Raw genomic sequence first — 17499 nt, forward strand, 5'->3', positions numbered from 1 at the left:
GGTGGAGGGGGAGGACCGTCCAGTGCTGTACATCAGCAGGAAGCTGTCGGTACGTGAGGGGCGCTACAGCACCATCGAAAAAGAGTGCCTCACGATCAAGTGGGTGGTCCTCGCCCTCTGCTACTACCTGCTGGGACACCCTTTCACCCTCTGTTTGGACCACACGCCCCTCCAGTGGCTCCACCGCATGAAGGATGCCAACGCGCGGATCACCCGTTGGTATCTGGCACTCCAACCCTTTAACTTCAAGGTGATCCACAGGCCGGGGGCGCAGATGGTCGTGGCGGACTTCCTCTCCCATCAAGGGGGGGGGGGTCGGCTGCAGGCCGGACAACCGCCCGGCCTGAGTCGGGCAGTGGGGGTATGTGGCAGCGGGGGCGTGGTCAAGCGTCGTTCTGTGACTGGAGGGCGAAGTCAGGAAGGTAAGTGGCAGAATCACTGCACTTTCTTTACTGGCTAGCACTGGCCACTAGGCGGTGTGTATGACTGTAATTACTAACACTGGCCACAAGGCGGTGTGTATGACTGGTGGTACACGTACACAGACAAACCACAAAAAATCGACTCGATGGGTTTACCATTTTTTCTTAGGTATGGTGCTCCGCTCGGCGCTCCGCTACAACTCAAATGGCAGTTTAAGCTGTTTCAGGTGACATCAGTAAATATTGGGTGGGGAGCTCATTGTGTCTAATCGCAATAAAGTCAATTCCAGGTCCTAAATGTGTTTATTATTTATAAATGTGTTATGGGTGCTAATCTTTATTTATGCAAGCTACTGTGTCATTGTAGTCACTGCCAAACCTGATCCGGGCTTGAGGCAAACTATGTTTGGTTGACTTGGCCAGAATTGCAGCAGTAGGATCGCCAGTTCCTTTCTGTGCACTCACACACACACACTCACATAACCTAGCTGCATGTTTTTGTACTGTGGGAGAAACCAGAGCAAACCCATGCAGACAAAGGGAGAACATGAAAAGTCCACACAGAAAGTCCCCCATTAGCCACTGGGCTCGAACCCAGAACCTTCTTGCTCTGAAACGACAGTGCTAACCACTGCATCACCATGCTGCCCAAGACACTGTGTATTGCTTCACAACACACACTTTAGCTGACATGATACAGTACAAACAGGTTGTCCTTGGCATTTGTCATTTTATTTTGTTCATCTCTTTCATATAATCAGTATTTAGTGAAACCTGGTGTCCCCTTAGTGTTGTTCATTTGAGCAGGTGAGAACACAGCAATCACAGTGAAAGACAGACCAGACAAAAAGAAACCACCTTTGAGAGGGTGAGCTGGGTGATAGACACTGGGTGCATAAACTGAGATGCTTTTACAAAACATCTGACATTTCCAAAACATTTTGCAAAACATTCTGTTTCCTCTTGTGGTTTCAGTTTCCTGTGTTGTGTAACTTAGCTGATGTAGAGAATGCACCTTAATATCTCACTTTAAGTTACTCATCAGCTTCCAAATTTCAGCTTGTTTTTAAAGGCTTTTGTTTAGAATTAACATATCCATTTTGTTCCCAAATGTCCACACTATAAAAATTTTAGTGAAGTTAACAGTAAATTACTAGGGAAAAAAGTTGCCAGTCAATAGCTGTATAATTACAGTAATGTTCTGTGGTTATGAATTCCAAGAAATCACTGGAAAATACAACAGTAACTTACTGTAATTACATACATGTCAAGTTATAGTTTCCCTGTATTTTGTATGGGAAAATGCAATTTTTTGGCTAATATGGCGTACACTGATTTTCATACGGGAAAATTACATTTTGTATCAGAGATTTTTCCGTTACTCTGAGAAAATTTTCTTAGCATCCACCATTTATTTTTTCAAACACACATGCCCAATGAAACGGAACTATTTCAATTTATGTGGTTTTATAGTTGCACGTGGTTTTCTCAGTCATTTAAGTACATCGGCTCGGACTGCCCAGACTTTTGTGACGGCTGCAGAAGTTATGTTCTGCCAATTTCTCGTGGAACATAACATATCCCCCTGACTGTGGCAGACCATTTTTCACAGCTAGCGAAAAAAAAAGTTTACCGATTCAAAGACTGTACAGGTAAGCATTTGTGTGTTTTTTTTTTTTTTTTTTAAGTTTTTACTGTTTGCATGTAGGGATTATCATGATAATTTAGGGAAGCAATACTGGGAGTCGCCGTTTATACAACGGCACCCGGCGATTTCTGTTTTCGCTTCCCTAAACATTTTAATTGCTGATAGACATTATATGTAGACACAGATGACCAACACTCGTTACCAGGCCCGCCGACAGGGGGGGACAAACGGGTATGTTGTCCCGGGCCCAGGAATGGGGGGGCCCAGAACTGGGCTCTCATGAAGTTGCGATTATTTTATTTCATTTCAAAATGTGTTGATTTGGGGGAGAAATGTGCTATTGAGGTATTTCACCTGACGTCACAGGGTCACGTGACGCCCCGGTGTCCGCCATTTTGAACGTCAAGCTACATACTAACGCTGCAGACAGAGAGGGAGAACCAGCTTGAAAAAAAACGTGTTACAGACACCTAGAATAGATTAATTTGTCAGTAAGCACTCTATAAATAACCATGGTGTTTGCTTGTTGTGCTGTGGGCTGCCACAACAGACAGGGACAGCGTGCTGGACGCTCCTTTTACCGGTTTCTAGTGATGGGAATTTCGGCTCTTTTTCGGGAGCCGGCTCTTTTGGCTCTTCTTACTATAAGGAGCCGGCTCTTTCGGCTCCCAAAAGGCTCCTGAGATTTTATTTTTGATTTAATTGCTGCAATTAACTAGTTAATTAATTACATTATTATTTATATTTTATCAATAGGATGTTTTCCATTTTATTTTTTAGTTTTTGTAGCCATTGTAAAGCTTTGTAAAGTATAGCAGTGTAACAATGTTCTAGCTATAGAAATAAAACTTACTTAGCAATTAATAAATTATTTTCTCACAAACATAATGCAAAACTGTGTTATATTACCAATATAAAATACACAGCTGATTTTCCCCTCCTCAGGTGCCTCACAGACTCCTCTCCCCTGCGTGCCACAGCTTTAAGCATTACACCAATTTTCGTATTTTTGCAGCTGTGAATGACATCAACCCCCCCCAACCAAAAAAAGTAGGCGTACACCATGCCACTTTTTTTCCTTTGAATAGTAATAGACAACACAAAGACGCAATCGGACAGCAACTTTTTTTGTGAAAGTCTCTCTCTCTGAGGCACCTAAGGACAAAAAAACTAATTCGGCTCCCCAACTCGGCTCCCACCGAAGAGCCGGCTCCCGTCGTTCACTTCAAAGAGCCGGCTCTTTGAACCGGATCGTTCGCGACCGACACATCACTACCGGTTTCCTACTGACCCAGACAAGAGGGCCAAATGGATTGCAGCTGTGAAGAGACAGGATTGGGAGCCAACAGAGTACTCCAGACTTTGCAGTGATCATTTCATTTCAGGTTAGTTTATCAGTTAACACAATTTTGATAAAATATATAGCAAAAAGTAAATGGGTCAGTGTTTGTTAACCCATCTGAGCAGTGAAACAAGGCAGTGTTAATTTGTCTAGGGTTGCATGTAGCAGACATCAGACATAAAACGCAATAACAGAGGCTAGAAAGAAACGGGACACAGAAATAAATAAACAGGGCTCCATACCAAGGCTGGGTACACTGTTTGTGATAAAAGACAGATCCAATTTAACACGAATCACAGCTTACTTTCTTGTTAAAATGTGCAAAGGTCTCCACCATCTCATACCGCCTTGCACTGAAGGACTTAAGCGTGCCGTCCAAAATGGCTGCGTCATGTGACTTGGTCACGTGGGTGAAATACCTCAATATTTGCATTCAATAAATGATTTCTAGATCTGTTGCCTTTATTGTCTTTGAAAAAGGCGTCAAGAACCCCCTACCACCCCTAATGCAAAAATGGTTTGGTCTGACTCTTTGATTAAGGGGGAAAAAAACGACATCGTTCGATCATAGCGCTTCGACAATCAGCGTGCGTGCCATTTGCCAACATGCACAAGTCAGGAGCACAGAAAAGAAAAGAAAAGAGAAAAAGAGAGGAAGAAACCAAGAGACTCAGGAGCTCACTGCATAAATATTTTAAAAAAGATTCGGATGATGCAGCAGGTACTAGCAAAGGCAGTGGGGCAGCTGAGCCAGGTAAGACCAGTGTTGGGCACGTTACTTTCAAAAAGTAATTAGTTATAGTTACTTTTCCCAAAAAGTAACTGAGTTAGTAACGGAGTTACTTTGTCATAAAAGTAACTAATTACCAGGGAAAGTAATTATTCCGTTACATTTTGTTCCCCCCTCAAAAAAAATCAAATTCAATTAGTGTAATCATAATAAAAGTGAATGTTAAATGTGTTAAATGACCGAAATGGACACTTAACAGAACCAATTAGTAATGTTATCTACACTATATTAATAGTTTTGTGGGACAATGTGAGATAAGACATCTATCAAATGTAATATATTTTTGTAGTTATTAAAATTATGTTACTAATTACTGGCCACTGATGAGGACAAACGCTTTGTTCCTCAACATAATGTGCATTGCACGTAAACACTCTTGCCTTTTATTTCAAGTAATGAAAAGTAATGGCTGTATTTCCAGTGTGAAAGCGCAGTGCTGGGCTGACCGCTCGCCATCGCTGGCTCTTCCGATTGAAAGATCGCGCAGTAGTGCAGTAGGCGTGGCCTACCTACGTATTTTGTCCAAATCTACTCTGATTGGCTTACTGTGCCGTTGTCTCGCGTCTCCCCGCCCCACACTAAAGCAGAGTAAAGAAAGGCTGAGCGAGCAGCGTGCCAGATGAGAACAGCTTTAATAAAGTAACGCATAGTATTTTATTGTAAGTAACGGGAACGGCGTTATAACGATGTAAAACAGTAATTAGTTAGATTACACGTTACTAAAAAAAAAAGTAACGCCGTTAGTAATGCCGTTTATTTCTAACGCCGTTATTCCCATCACTGGGTAAGACACAGACAACTTTTTCCAGCCCCGTAAAGTAACCCCAACCAAGGCACGTGCGGCACGCAATTCATGTTACAAACGAGGGGAGAGCAAGTCACACTGAACACCATATCAAACGCACAGGGCATTGAATCATTTCATAACCACAACGGTCCGTGTATCATCCGATCATTCAAGTATTCCATTCAATCTGGAAAACGAAAAACAAAAAAACCACTCAATATTTCGTTTTCCTGTTTTTCTGTATGACCAAAAAATGAGGGATTGGTGTTTGTTTTCCTTTTTCCAACTCAAAACAGAACAAATAATAAACAGGGAAACCAAACCGAAATAATAACTCTAATTTACGATTATTGATTTTCTCTATTCCTCACGCTACATTAGCCTTCCCATGATCCTCAGCGACAGTCCATCATCATCTCTGCGTCTATGAAACAGAAAAATTGTATGTGCATGTACCGTACATATCAAGTAATTTATTCATACATCCTATTCATTTAATATATTAAGCTGTTAATGTTAAGCTGATGATCTCTTAATTATTATTATTATCTCAATATAATAGTAATCTGTACTCGGGATGGGGGGGATGCCATCCTCCCGGAATAAAAAATGGTCAAAATCATCCCCTCTCTAAAACGGGCATTCCCCCTCCCTTCCCTTGAGCAATTTTATCAATAAATGTGGACATTACTTCTGTTTAACATTAGAATTAGAAATGCCATTCCACGTAGCTTTGCTGAAACTGAGCATACAGTAAGCTACCGCGAGAGAGGGCACGCGCGCAAGCGAAGCGTTTGAGGAGGTGACATTCAGTTGGGGTTCCGTTATTTTTTATTTCATTCGGCGTCAGTGACAGCAGCGGATTGCAGCATCATGGCCAAGCGGAGTGGACAGCAAGACCTAAGCAAGTTCGGATTTAAGATCGCAAGAAAAAACATTTCAGGAGGTAAGTCAAGAGTTACGAATATCAGTCCCACTTTCTGTGAGCCCACTATCATGCTGTAAAGTTCCCGATATGGAGCCTAATTTGTGGGTGGCGGATAACAACACAGCTATCATAATGAATGTTAGTTTGGAGTCTAGCCAGCTATCGATAGCTTACTCAGGTTCATGTTAGCTTTGATTTCTTGTATAAGGCCATTAATTTAATCAGCCTGGACGTTCGTTTGTTATTCTTCAGGCAACAAATTCTATTGACTTGATATGAAAAGATTCAGTTGTTCATTTACATTGCCTGCTGAGGTTTTAATAAATTATTTACCAAACGATTTAAAAGGAGCCTACCATGACTATGAAGTTACACTTCAAATTGCACTAGTCATGGTAGGCTCCTTTTAAATCGTTTGGTAAATAATTTATTAAAACCTCAGCAGGCAATGTAAATGAACAAGTGAATCTTTTCATATCAAGTCAATAGAATTTTTATTCAAAGCTGAACATTGCGAACATTGAATTAAATACAGAGGTAGGTAGGGAACCAATAAGCTAAAACAAGCAACAGTAAATTGTAAATCTTCAGCTCTTCAGCTGTTGGTTCTCCTGCTCACACTCCGGGTCCTCCAGCTCCTGTCGCACTGTGCTGCAGTTGCTGCTGACTGTCATCTGGAATAAAGAGCAGTGGATAAGATAATTTAATTAAATATAATTATAATGTTATTTCTGATTTATTTATTATCTGAACGAGGATTTGAGCTTTGAAAAATGACCGGATTCTTTCTGTAACGTTGATTCCCGCTGTTATCTAGGTCACGTGACACCTTAACGTTCACGGTTACCAAGGAGCTGCCTTGGATACTTTGATACTTTGCTTCGATACATACCAGCACTTTGATACATACTGGATACAAGCTAGCAAAATGAGTTAAAAGCAGGCATCTTTGGAAAGTTTCTTTGGAAAGGGGAAAAGGCCCATTGACAGGGGTGTAGTGGGCGTGGTACGCGGGGGTACGCCGTCCACCCACTTCTCCCGAGGTGAGATTAAAAAAAAACTGTCATTCAATGGCCTGAGTTTATACGCACTACAGTAAGTGACACGTGCCTTTGTGCTCATCATCAATGCCCCCCCCCAATCGAACGTTACGTAAAACGTAGCGACGCAAAGTAGAATGCATTCTAAACGCAGCCGAGATATTAGAATTATGTAAACGGTTGACTCCGCCATCTGTCGGTTTAATGCTTCATGATTTTTGAAGTTCTAATGCGATTTTTGCTCAGTATAGGCCTATGATTTTTAATAGCCTAATAATAACAGTAGGGTCTCTCTCTCTCTCTCTCTCTCTGTGTGTGTGTGTGTGTGTGTGTGTGTGTGTGTGTGTGTGTGTGTGTGTGTGTGTGTGATTTCCGGGCGTTCATGGTAGCAGCACCGAGAGGGCAACAGAACTGATATAATCACCTGCCTGGCCATCCTTACGCGGATAATTTCACCACATACTGTATTATATATATGATTTGAAATTCATAATCTTTGTGGCCTTCCTGTTTAGTGTTTTGTTGTACATCCAAAAATGTGAAATGACAATAAATTTAAAGAAATACTCAAGTCTTTAAGAAGGAGTGCATGGTAGGGCTTAACCCAATGGCTGCATGTCATGTATTTTGTATACGCAGGTGCCTCAATCGCGCCAGACTAAATGCTTGATTTATTCGATTGGTGCCTTTTATAAATTTCAGCCCATTGCTGGTTTGTATGCGATGTGAGTGAGTGACGTGACTTTTTTTGAACTTCTGGACACATGCTGTAGCTGTTGCCACGGCAGTAAGTAGGCTAGTAAAAATATCGAATTCCGAATGCAGCTCGGCTCAAATGAACATGAACAAAGGTGTTTGTGTATCATAATTTCCAATATTTTGGCTTCACGCCTGATAGTCCATGTTAAACCTATGCAAGGTTTATGTTGAGTTCCAGCAGCAGAGTGGTGCTGTCTACGACGATGCATTCGGAAGGAGAAGGCGAATTTGTTCCTCTTTAGCCATTTCGGCATATTTATTGGAGACAAAATAAACCGCGGCTTTTCGCCATAACAGTTGGGCTGTACTGACAAACACGAATGAAAATTGCACACATAAAAATGTCTGGAAAAAAGTGTCTTCTTGTGCCCTCTTGTGTTGTTAAAAGAACGTAACATTTATACAAATCATTCAGACCAAACATAGGCGACCAGACAAAGGCTACCGCTTCTGACATGATATCAAATCGATGACGTCACGAATCGCGTACCCCCACTTTAAAAATCTCCACGACACCACTGCCCATTGAGACAGAAGAAGAGCCTATGACGAAGAAAAAGAAAGCTACATTTTAGCAGACACTGTGGAGTCCTACACCAATCCTGCTCTGCCTTACATGTTGTGACCGGCTCTCTAATGAGGCAATGAAGCCTTCAAAACTGCGAGTGTCGTTAATTTTAGCCTTCCTGTCTTGAATAACACTTTTTGTTGCCTGAAGAATAACAAACGAACGTCCAGGCTGATTAAATTAATGGCCTTATACAAGAAATCAAAGCTAACATGAACCTGAGTAAGCTATCGATAGCTGGCTAGACTCCAAACTAACATTCATTATGATAGCTGTGTTGTTATCCGCCGCCCACAAATTAGGCTCCATATTGGTAACTTTACAGCATGATAGTGGGCTCACAGAAAGTGGGACTGATATTCGTAACTCTTGACTCCTGAAATGTTTTTTTCTTGCGATCTTAAAGCCGAACCTGCTTAGGTTTTGCTGTCCACTCCGCTTGGCCATGATGCTGCAATCCGCTGCTGTCACTGACGCCGAATGAAATCAAAAATAACGGAACCCCAACTGAATGTCACCTCCTCAAACGCTTCGCTTGCGCGCGCCCTCTCGCGGTAGCTTACTGTATGCTCAGTTTCAGCAAAGCTACGTGGAATGGCATTTCTAATTCCAATGTTAAATAGAAGTAATGTCCACATTTATTGATAAAATTGCTCAAGGGAAGGGAGGGGGAATGCCCGTTTTAGAGAGGGGATGATTTTGACCATTTTTTATTCCGGGGGGATGGCATCCCCCCCATCCCCCCTCAACTCGAGTACAGATTACTATTATATTGAGATAATAATAATTAAGAGATCATCAGCTTAATATATTAAATGAATAGGATGTATGAATAAATTACTTGATATATACATGCACATGCAATTTTTCTGTTTCATAGACGCAGAGATGATGATGGACTGTCGCTGAGGATCATGGGAAGGCTAATGGAGCGTGGGGAATAGAGAAAATCAATAATCGTAAATTAGAGTTATTATTTCGTTTTGGTTTCCCTGTTTATTATTTGTTCTGTTTTGAGTTGGAAAAAGGAAAACAAACACCAATCCCTCATTTTTTGGTCATACAGAAAAACAGGAAAACGAAATATTGAGTGGTTCTTTTGTTTTTCGTTTTCCAGATTGAATGGAATAATTGAATGATTGGATCATACACGGACCTAGAGACTGGGATAAGAGAGGTGGGTGTGTGGGGGGGTTGTTAGGGGGCAGGGCCGTAACCAGGATTTTTCAAATACCGAGGTCAAACATTGCGATACATCTTATTTGCCAAAAAGAAAAAGTCCTAATATGGTGACTTTTCATACATTTTGGAAACGAGTCAAAATCACAAGCCCAACAAGATGAACATGTAGGTGAACATGTTTATTTTAACAATTTCAAAACTGCACGATCACAAAAGTATTTTGTGTGTGTGAGTGAGTGAGAGAGTGTATGAGAGAGTGAGTGAGTGAGTGAGAGTGACAATGCAATCTAGCCGAGCCTGAATGGACTTCAATTGCTTTTTAAAAAATATATATGCCCTTTTCAATAGCAAAATACTATACGGTTATTGGACAAAACCGACTAAAACGCTACATTCAGAGACTGAGCCTCATAAGAGGGGCGGGACAAGACTTCCCGAGAGGAGGCTCATCTCCAGCTGCTGATTGGAGGAGGAGCTGTGAACGCGGCTGGGCTGCTCATGATTGACAGAAAGCAGTCAGAGGTGGTACATCATGTTGTAAATAAAATGTGAACATAATAAGTTTGCTACCCGTTTTCATTTCCGTTCGAAAATACAACCAATGATCAAAACAATAGTGTCTTGTGTTCACGTTAGCCTATAGTCTGGTAAGTTAGCAAAATAGCTCAAGTCTCGTCAGTAGCTATCCAATAACTTCATAAACAACAGGTCACGACTGTCCAGCCTTTTCTGATCTGAAACGCACCAAATCAAATAGAGAGAGAGAATAAAAGAGTTTGTGCCGCCTGGAAAACGAAAATCCTATCTAGCTAAGTGGCTTCGACTGTTGTTGCTTGAAATGCTAATTAAAATTGCACTGTTAATGATCATAAGCATTCCGGCACATAACTGTCAGTGACTGGCAAAATTAACTCACCTTCTTCCCTCTTTCTTTTTCTCTCACTTGTTGACTTTCCAGAGCTGAGTTTGGTTTGTTTTAGTGTAGTAGAATTCTTCATCTTGTGTCAATTTTCAGATTCCACGACTAATTGACAAACTGACTGGCTGTGGAGTCGGACCTTGATGAGAACACTTCTCAGCTCTTGTATGGACCCTTTTCACGTGACGTCACGACAAACGCAGCCGCCATTTTGGACATGTACTACCAGTAGTTTACCACAGCCAGCATTGAGGAACGGCAGCAAAAAAAGTGTTTATTTTCAGCAAGACTTCCATCATGCCACTATATTGTTGTGCACCTGGATGTAGTAACCATCAACACACAAGGCAAGGGTTATCATTTTATCGGATCCCGACGGAGAAGATGGATAGCGGCCATTAAAAAAAATTAACAGATTGGCAGCCCTCGGCATACCAGCGCTTGTGTAGTGACCACTTTGTTGGAGGTAAGACGAATAAAATTAGCCAGAAAAGGCATTACATTGCTGTTAACATTCTGTGGCGGCGAGTGTGTAACCAAATAGGCTAAAATAACCCATTGTAACCTCTTTGTTCTTCTGTAGTAGCTATTAGCTAACGACATTAGCTAGCGTTGTGTTCCTTTGCTGTTGGTAGACTGTAGGACAGATCAGAGGCAGTGTCCTACAAACAGCGCTTAATTTGAGGGGAGCAAGCCGGAGCGCGCTCCGGAACCTCGGGCGTTGGCTCCGGCAGCTATTTACACTGGATCCGGTGATCCGACACCTCTTTTGACTATGTAACAAAAAAAAAAACCCAAATAATTAAATAAAAAAAATGCAAGTTTATTTAGTGTTAATGTCTGATTTTGATATCTGCCTTGTTGGTGATTTCTCTCATGAAACGACATCCACAAAATATCTGCAGATGAACTTAATTTGCAGTGTTATTACAAAACATGCCCAGAAGCGCAGCACCCCGCCCCCTTTTTTTCCGCACCGGAGCCGCTCATCCTCTGCGCTCCAGGACCTCCCACTTTACAAATTAAAGCACTGCCTACAAATAAGTGTTCAAAACAAGAGGAACATGTATTTGTCTTTTAAATCCAGGCCGTTCCCTGTAATCTGTAACACTGGGTTGGAGAAAGTAATGGCAAATAGCGAGTGCACAAGCCATAGAAGGTAAATTGTACACAGCGCCAGGGCAGTGTGATGGTATGTCTACTTTTAGATTGTGTTAGCTTATCAATGAACACACTCGTCACTCGACAAGTTTCACGTCTTTACGACGGATATGTAAATGTGTGTTAGGTATTATTGTTGCAGTCTAAGCAGTCATTGTAGCAGCTAGATGAGCAAGAACCGAAAGGGTCTGTGCCATAAACCATTATTTCTGTACGGCGTTGATAATGTGTCGTTACTGTTGTTATTTCTCCCTCTGCTCGCCCTGTAAATGCCCTACGTCGCTGGATAGCGGAGGTGTTTTCTGCATCTCGCTCCTTTTTCTTGTATGTTCTCCGTTTGTCGCCTTCCTCGCATTCAAACCAATTCGAGCCGAAGTCCGCTACATGTCCAAAATGGTGGTCGCGTTTACGAAGGTCACATGACTGAAAAGGGTCTATATCCCGTGGTGCTTAGCTGACTATCGCGAGGCTGCCTAATATGAAATGTTTCCAATGTCGGATATTTCAGCTTCGTTTAAAAATGATTATGTGGACTTTATTTTTAGACAAACAAATGAGAACAGGGGGATGCAAGCTGAATTTACAATTTTCCACCGATCAAAGTCAGAACGATTTTCATCATATATTAATTTCACATTTCTGAGTGAAAAAAAAATACCGTGGGGAAAAAAATGCCGAGGACATGACCTCGGTGTCCTCAATGGTAGTTACGGCCCTGTTAGGGGGGGGCCCATTCAGAGCATTTTGTCCCGGGCCCAGCCAAAGCTGTCAGCGGCCCTGCTCGTTACTACCATCAGTCGTCAGTAAACTGGAAAAGTATTGAATGAAGAGTGGTAACGACCGTTGGTAACCTGTCTCTAAAATGTGTCATAGGGGATGGAAGCAATTTAACACCATCTACATGTTTGCTGTGCTCTGATTTTCTTTTATTGACCAGGAAAATAATAGATGTATATTGGGGAAAGGTCTTTGATGTAAAAACTGCTCTGGGTGTTGCCAGGTTTCCAATGCTGAAACAACTTTTTACTGCTTTGCTGTGCCTCCCACATAGCAATGCAGATAGTGAGAGGGCTTTTTCATTGGTTAGGAAAATTCATACTGAGTACATAAAAAATATGGCTGCAGACGCATTAACTGCATATCTGCAAATTAAAATGAACTGTGATGAGGAGCTACAACTGCTGCCCAAGCAGTGATATTATAGCTAGTGCCAAATCTGCAACATCTTTGTACAACGAAGAACACTCCAAAAAACAGTGTTGTTTTCGTTAATGATGACAAATTATTTTGTTAACGCACCTTTTTTCATGACTAAAACGAGACAGTGATGAGCTAAACATAACTCTTTGATCACGAAAATATGACGAGACTGTGGCAGCGGGAGCGTGGTCAAGCATCGGTCTGTGACCGGAGGGTGGAGTCAGGGAAGGTAAGTGGCAGAATCACTGCACCTGATGTGAATTAATGTGTTTGTGTGTCTTCCCCAGTGACCGCGCCCTATTTAAGGAGGGAGAGCGAGAGCAGAGGGAGCTCTTCCCCGAACCAGACGCCGGTTGTGTGTGTGTGTGTCTGTGTTTATGTTCTGAGTGTTCACTGAAAAGTGTGACAATAAAAAAACGGTTTACCAACCTGAACTCTGTCCTGCCGTCTTCTGTGCTCCGCCCCTGTGTAAGAACTGCTACAGTGGTGCTGAAACCCAGGAATTATTTTGGAGCACAGAAGCAGAACAGCCCCATGGAGTCCTCCCCGTTCGCCGACCTGGTCCACGCCCTCGCCACGGCCCAGCAAAGCCAGCACCAGGCGCTAGTCGCCCTCCGAAAGGAGCAGGAACAGCGGTTCGAGGTCCTGGTGTTGGCTCAGCAAGAAGATTGTCAGGCGTTCTGGCACCTCCTCGCGTCGGTGGGGTCTACCAACTCTCCCACCGCGGGCCCGTCCCCCCTCACCCTAACAAAGATGGGCCCGCAGGATGACCCCGAGGCATTCCTCACGCTCTTTGAGCAAGTCGCAGAGACCTCGGGGTGGCCGATGGAACAGCGCATGGCACGCCTCCTCCCCCTGCTAACGAGAGAGGCGCAGCTGGCCGCACTACAGCCCCCCGCCGACCACCAGCTGGCCTACACTGACCTTCGCCGGGCCATCCTCCAGCGTGTGGGGCACACCCCCGAGCAGCAGCAGCAGCGCTTCCGCGCTTTGCGCTTGGAGGAAGTCAGCCGGCCGTTCGCGTTTGGCCAGCAACTCTGGGACGCCTGCTGGCGGTGGTTGAGGGCCGACAACCGCGATGCCGAGGGGATCATCGACCAGGTGGTACTGAAACAATTCATCGCACACTTACCAGCCAGAACCGCGGAGTGGGTCCAGTGCCACCGCCCGGCGTCGCTGGATCAGGCAAGCGAGCTGGCGGAGGACTATTTGGCGGCTGTCCCGATGGCAGGACAGCAGACAGCCTCTTCTCTCCTCTCCTCTCTCTCTCTCCCCCTCTCCTCCTGTGTCTCATCCTCACCCCATTCCCCCACCGCAGAGGCAGGGGCCGGCGCCACCCCAGCCGGCCTGCCGCACCCGTGGTGCCCTCCCGTTTCTCCCTTCTGTGTCTGTCTCTTCCCCCCCCCTCAGGTGAGTGAGCCCCAGAACACCAGTGCGGAGAGGAAGCTCGGGCCGGTTTGCTGGCGCTGCGGGGAGCCAGGCCACCTCCAACAGCAGTGCACGATAATGGAGGTGGGCGCGGTGGTTCGGATCCCTGACGCGCCAGGAGCCGCCCTCGATCGGGCCGGAGTGTATCGCATATCGGTGAGTATCCAAGGGGATACATATCAGGCGTTGGTGGATTCTGGTTGTAATCAGACCTCAATCCACCAAAACCTGGTGCAAGACGAGGCATTGGGGGGAGCACAATTGGTGAAGGTGTTGTGTGTGCACAGGGATGTTCACAACTACCCTTTAGTGTCGGTCCACATTTTTTTTCAAGGGGAAAAATTTATAGTAAAGGCGGCGGTTAATCCTCGCCTTACCCACTCGATAATTTTGGGGACGGATTGGCCGGGATTTGGGGAATTAATGAGTCAGCTAGTGAAGAGTGGGTCCTGCCGTAGTTTAATAAGGGGAGGTCCCGGTGTCGCGTTGGCGGGAGCAGCTGTCACAGAGCCGTCTATGTCATCTCCGTGTCAGAGTGAGGAGCCGCTGGCTCCTCCTCTCTCTATTGGGGAATCCCTCGTGGATTTTCTATTAGAGCAGTCGCGAGACGAGACTCTGCGGCATGCATTTGACCAAGTGAGAGTAATCGATGGTCAAATGCTCCAGCCAACCGCCACCCCGTCCTTCCCCTATTTCACGATTATGAAGGATAGAGTATACTGAGTGACGCAGGACACCCAGACCAAAGAGCAAGTCACGCACCTTTTGATTCCGAAGAGCCGCGGGGAATTGGTATTCCAGGCGGCTCACTTTAATCCCATGGCTGAACACTTAGGGCAGGAAAAAAAAACACTAGCCCGAATAATGGCCTGGTTCTATTGGCCAGGGATTCGCAGCAATGTCCGTAGGTGGTGTACGGCGTGCCGTGAATGCCATTCCAGCGGCCATTCCAAAAGCGCCTTTGCGCCCTCTACCGTTAATCGAGGGAGGAGGGACCTTGGCCAGGGATTCGCGGCAATGTCCGTAGATGGTGTACGGCGTGCCGCGAATGCCAGTTAGTAAATCCAGCGGCCATTCCAAAGCGCCTTTGCGCCCTCTCCCATTAATCGAGACCCCGTTCAAAAGAATTGGGATGGATCTCGTCGGGCCATTCGATCGGTCAACATGAGGGTACTGCTTTATTTTAGTTCTGGTGGACTATGCAACGCGATACCCGGAAGCAGTGCCCCTTCGCAATATCTCAGCACGCACTATTGCGCAAGCGCTCGTCCGCATCATCTCCCGAGTTGGAATCCCGAAAGAGATTCTGACTGACCAAGACACCTCGTTTATGTCACGTACATTGAACGAACTGTATGGGTTATTAGGAATTAAGCCAATCCGCACCAGCGTTTATCACCCACAAACGGATGGTTTAGTTGAACGGTTCAATTGCACCCTCAAAAATATAATTAAAAAATTCGGAAGCAAGGACGCACGTAATTGGGATAAATGGCTCGAACCCTTGTTATTTGCAGTGCGAGAGGTCCTACAAGCCTCCACGGGGTTCTCCCTGTTCGAATTGTTATATGGGCATAAGCCGCGTGGCATTCTAGATGTGCTGCGAGAAAACTGGGAGGCGGGACCTTCACCAAGTAAAAATGAAATTCAATATGTTATTGACCTGCGCGCAAAACTCCACACACTCACACACCTAACCCGGGAGAATTTGCAGCAGGCCCAAGATCGGCAAACCTGCCAGTACGACAGGGGTACGTGCCTTAGGGAGTTCACACCGGGAGATAAAGTACTCATACTGTTGCCCACATCGAGCTCCAAATTGATCGCCAAGTGGCAAGGACCCTTTGAGGTCACACGGCGAGTCGGGACGTCGACTATGAGGTGAGGCAAATGCACAGGGGTGGGGGCGCTACAGATTTACCACCTCAATCTGCTCAAACTCTGGAACGAGGAGGTCCCCGTGGCGTTGGTGTCGGTGGTTCCGGAGAAGGCAGAGCTGGGGCCGGAGGTTCAAAAGGGAGCATTGGCATCGCGTACCTCTCCAGTCCCCTGTGGAGACCACCTCTCCCCGACCCAACTCACGGAGGTTGCCCAGTTGCAGACCGAGTTTTCAGACTTGTTCTCGCCCCTGCCTGGCCACACCGACCTCATAGAGCACCACATTGAGATGCCCCTGGGGGTGGTAGTGTGCAGCCGCCCTTACAGGCTACCCAAACATAAGAAAAAAGTGGTTCGGGAAGAACTCGAGGCCATGCTCGAAATGCGCATCGTCGAGGAGTCCCACAGTGACTGGAGCAGCCCGGTGGTCTTGGTACCCAAGGCCAACGGGTCAGTCCGGTTCTGTGTAGACTATAGAAAAGTCAGCGCAGTGTCTAAATTCGACGCGTACCCAATGCCTCGTATTGATGAGTTGCTCAATCGACTAGGCACGGCTCACTTTTACTCGACACTGGATTTGAGAAAGGGTTATTGGCAGATCCCCTTGACTCCATTATCCCGAGAAAAAACGGCCTTTTCCACACCGTTTGGCTTACACCAGTTTGTCACACTTCCTTTTGGGCTGTTTGTGGCGCCCGCTACGTTTCAGCGGCTGATGGACAGGGTCCTCCGTCCCAACACCACCTATGCGGCCGCGTACCTCGATGATATCATTATCTTTAGTAATGACTGGCCGCAGCACCTGCAACACCTGAGGGCCGTCCTTAGGTCGCTGAGGTGAGCGGGTCTCACAGCCAACCTGAAGAAGTGTGCAATTGGGCGAGTGGAAGCACGGTATCTGGGCTTCCACTTGGGCAACAGGCAGGTGCGTCCCCAAATTAACAAGACAGCAGCAATTGCGGCCTGCCCGAGGCCCAAGACCAAAAAGGGGGTGAGACAGTTCCTGAGGCTGGCTGGCTACTATCGTAGGTTTATACCTAATTATTTGGACGTCACCAGCCCGCTGACTGATCTCACTAAAAAGGGGGCACCAGATCCGGTCCAGTGGACGGCTCAATGCCAGCGGGCTTTCTCTGAGGTGAAGGCTGCACTTTGTGGGGGGCCACTGTTACACTCCCCTGACTTTTCTCTCCCCTTTATGTTACAGACAGATGCGTCAGACGGGGGGCTGGGGGCTGTTTTGTCCCAGGAGGTGGAGGGGGAGGACCGTCCAGTGCTGTACATCAGCAGGAAGCTGTTGGTATGTGAGAGGCGCTACAGCACCATCGAAAAAGAGTGCCTCACGATCAAGTGGGCGGTCCTCGCCCTCTGCTACTACCTGCTGGGACACCCTTTCACCCTCTGTTTGGACCACGCGCCCCTCCAGTGGCTCCACCGCATGAAGGAT

At 45.5% G+C, this 17499-nt stretch overlaps 1 protein-coding gene across 4 annotated transcripts; it reads left to right on the forward strand.

The window, feature by feature from the left end:
* Positions 1 to 3163: 3163 nt before the first annotated feature.
* LOC132889677 (uncharacterized) lies at positions 3164 to 16068 on the forward strand. 4 transcript variants are annotated; one of them, XM_060926417.1, is made up of 2 exons: positions 3164 to 3455; positions 10482 to 16068. In XM_060926417.1, exon 2 carries the CDS (start codon positions 13011 to 13013, stop codon positions 14895 to 14897), a length of 1887 nt encoding a protein of 628 aa, XP_060782400.1. In that variant the 5' UTR covers positions 3164 to 3455; positions 10482 to 13010; the 3' UTR covers positions 14898 to 16068. The 4 variants fall into 4 exon arrangements, with proteins under 4 accessions (XP_060782400.1, XP_060782399.1, XP_060782401.1 ...); XM_060926416.1 differs by lacking the exon at positions 3164 to 3455 and adding an exon at positions 3930 to 4166; XM_060926418.1 differs by lacking the exon at positions 3164 to 3455 and adding an exon at positions 5857 to 5935.
* The last annotated feature ends 1431 nt before the right edge of the window (positions 16069 to 17499 follow it).

Source organism: Neoarius graeffei, chromosome 7 (genome assembly GCF_027579695.1).
Source record: "Neoarius graeffei isolate fNeoGra1 chromosome 7, fNeoGra1.pri, whole genome shotgun sequence".
NCBI classification, from domain to species: Eukaryota; Metazoa; Chordata; class Actinopteri; order Siluriformes; family Ariidae; genus Neoarius; species Neoarius graeffei.

What these genes read in the sequence shown, in the direction of transcription:
- LOC132889677 (XM_060926417.1), top strand. Translation starts at nt 13,011, where the DNA reads ATGTGTTTGTGTGTCTTCCCCAGTGACCGCGCCCTATTTAAGGAGGGA.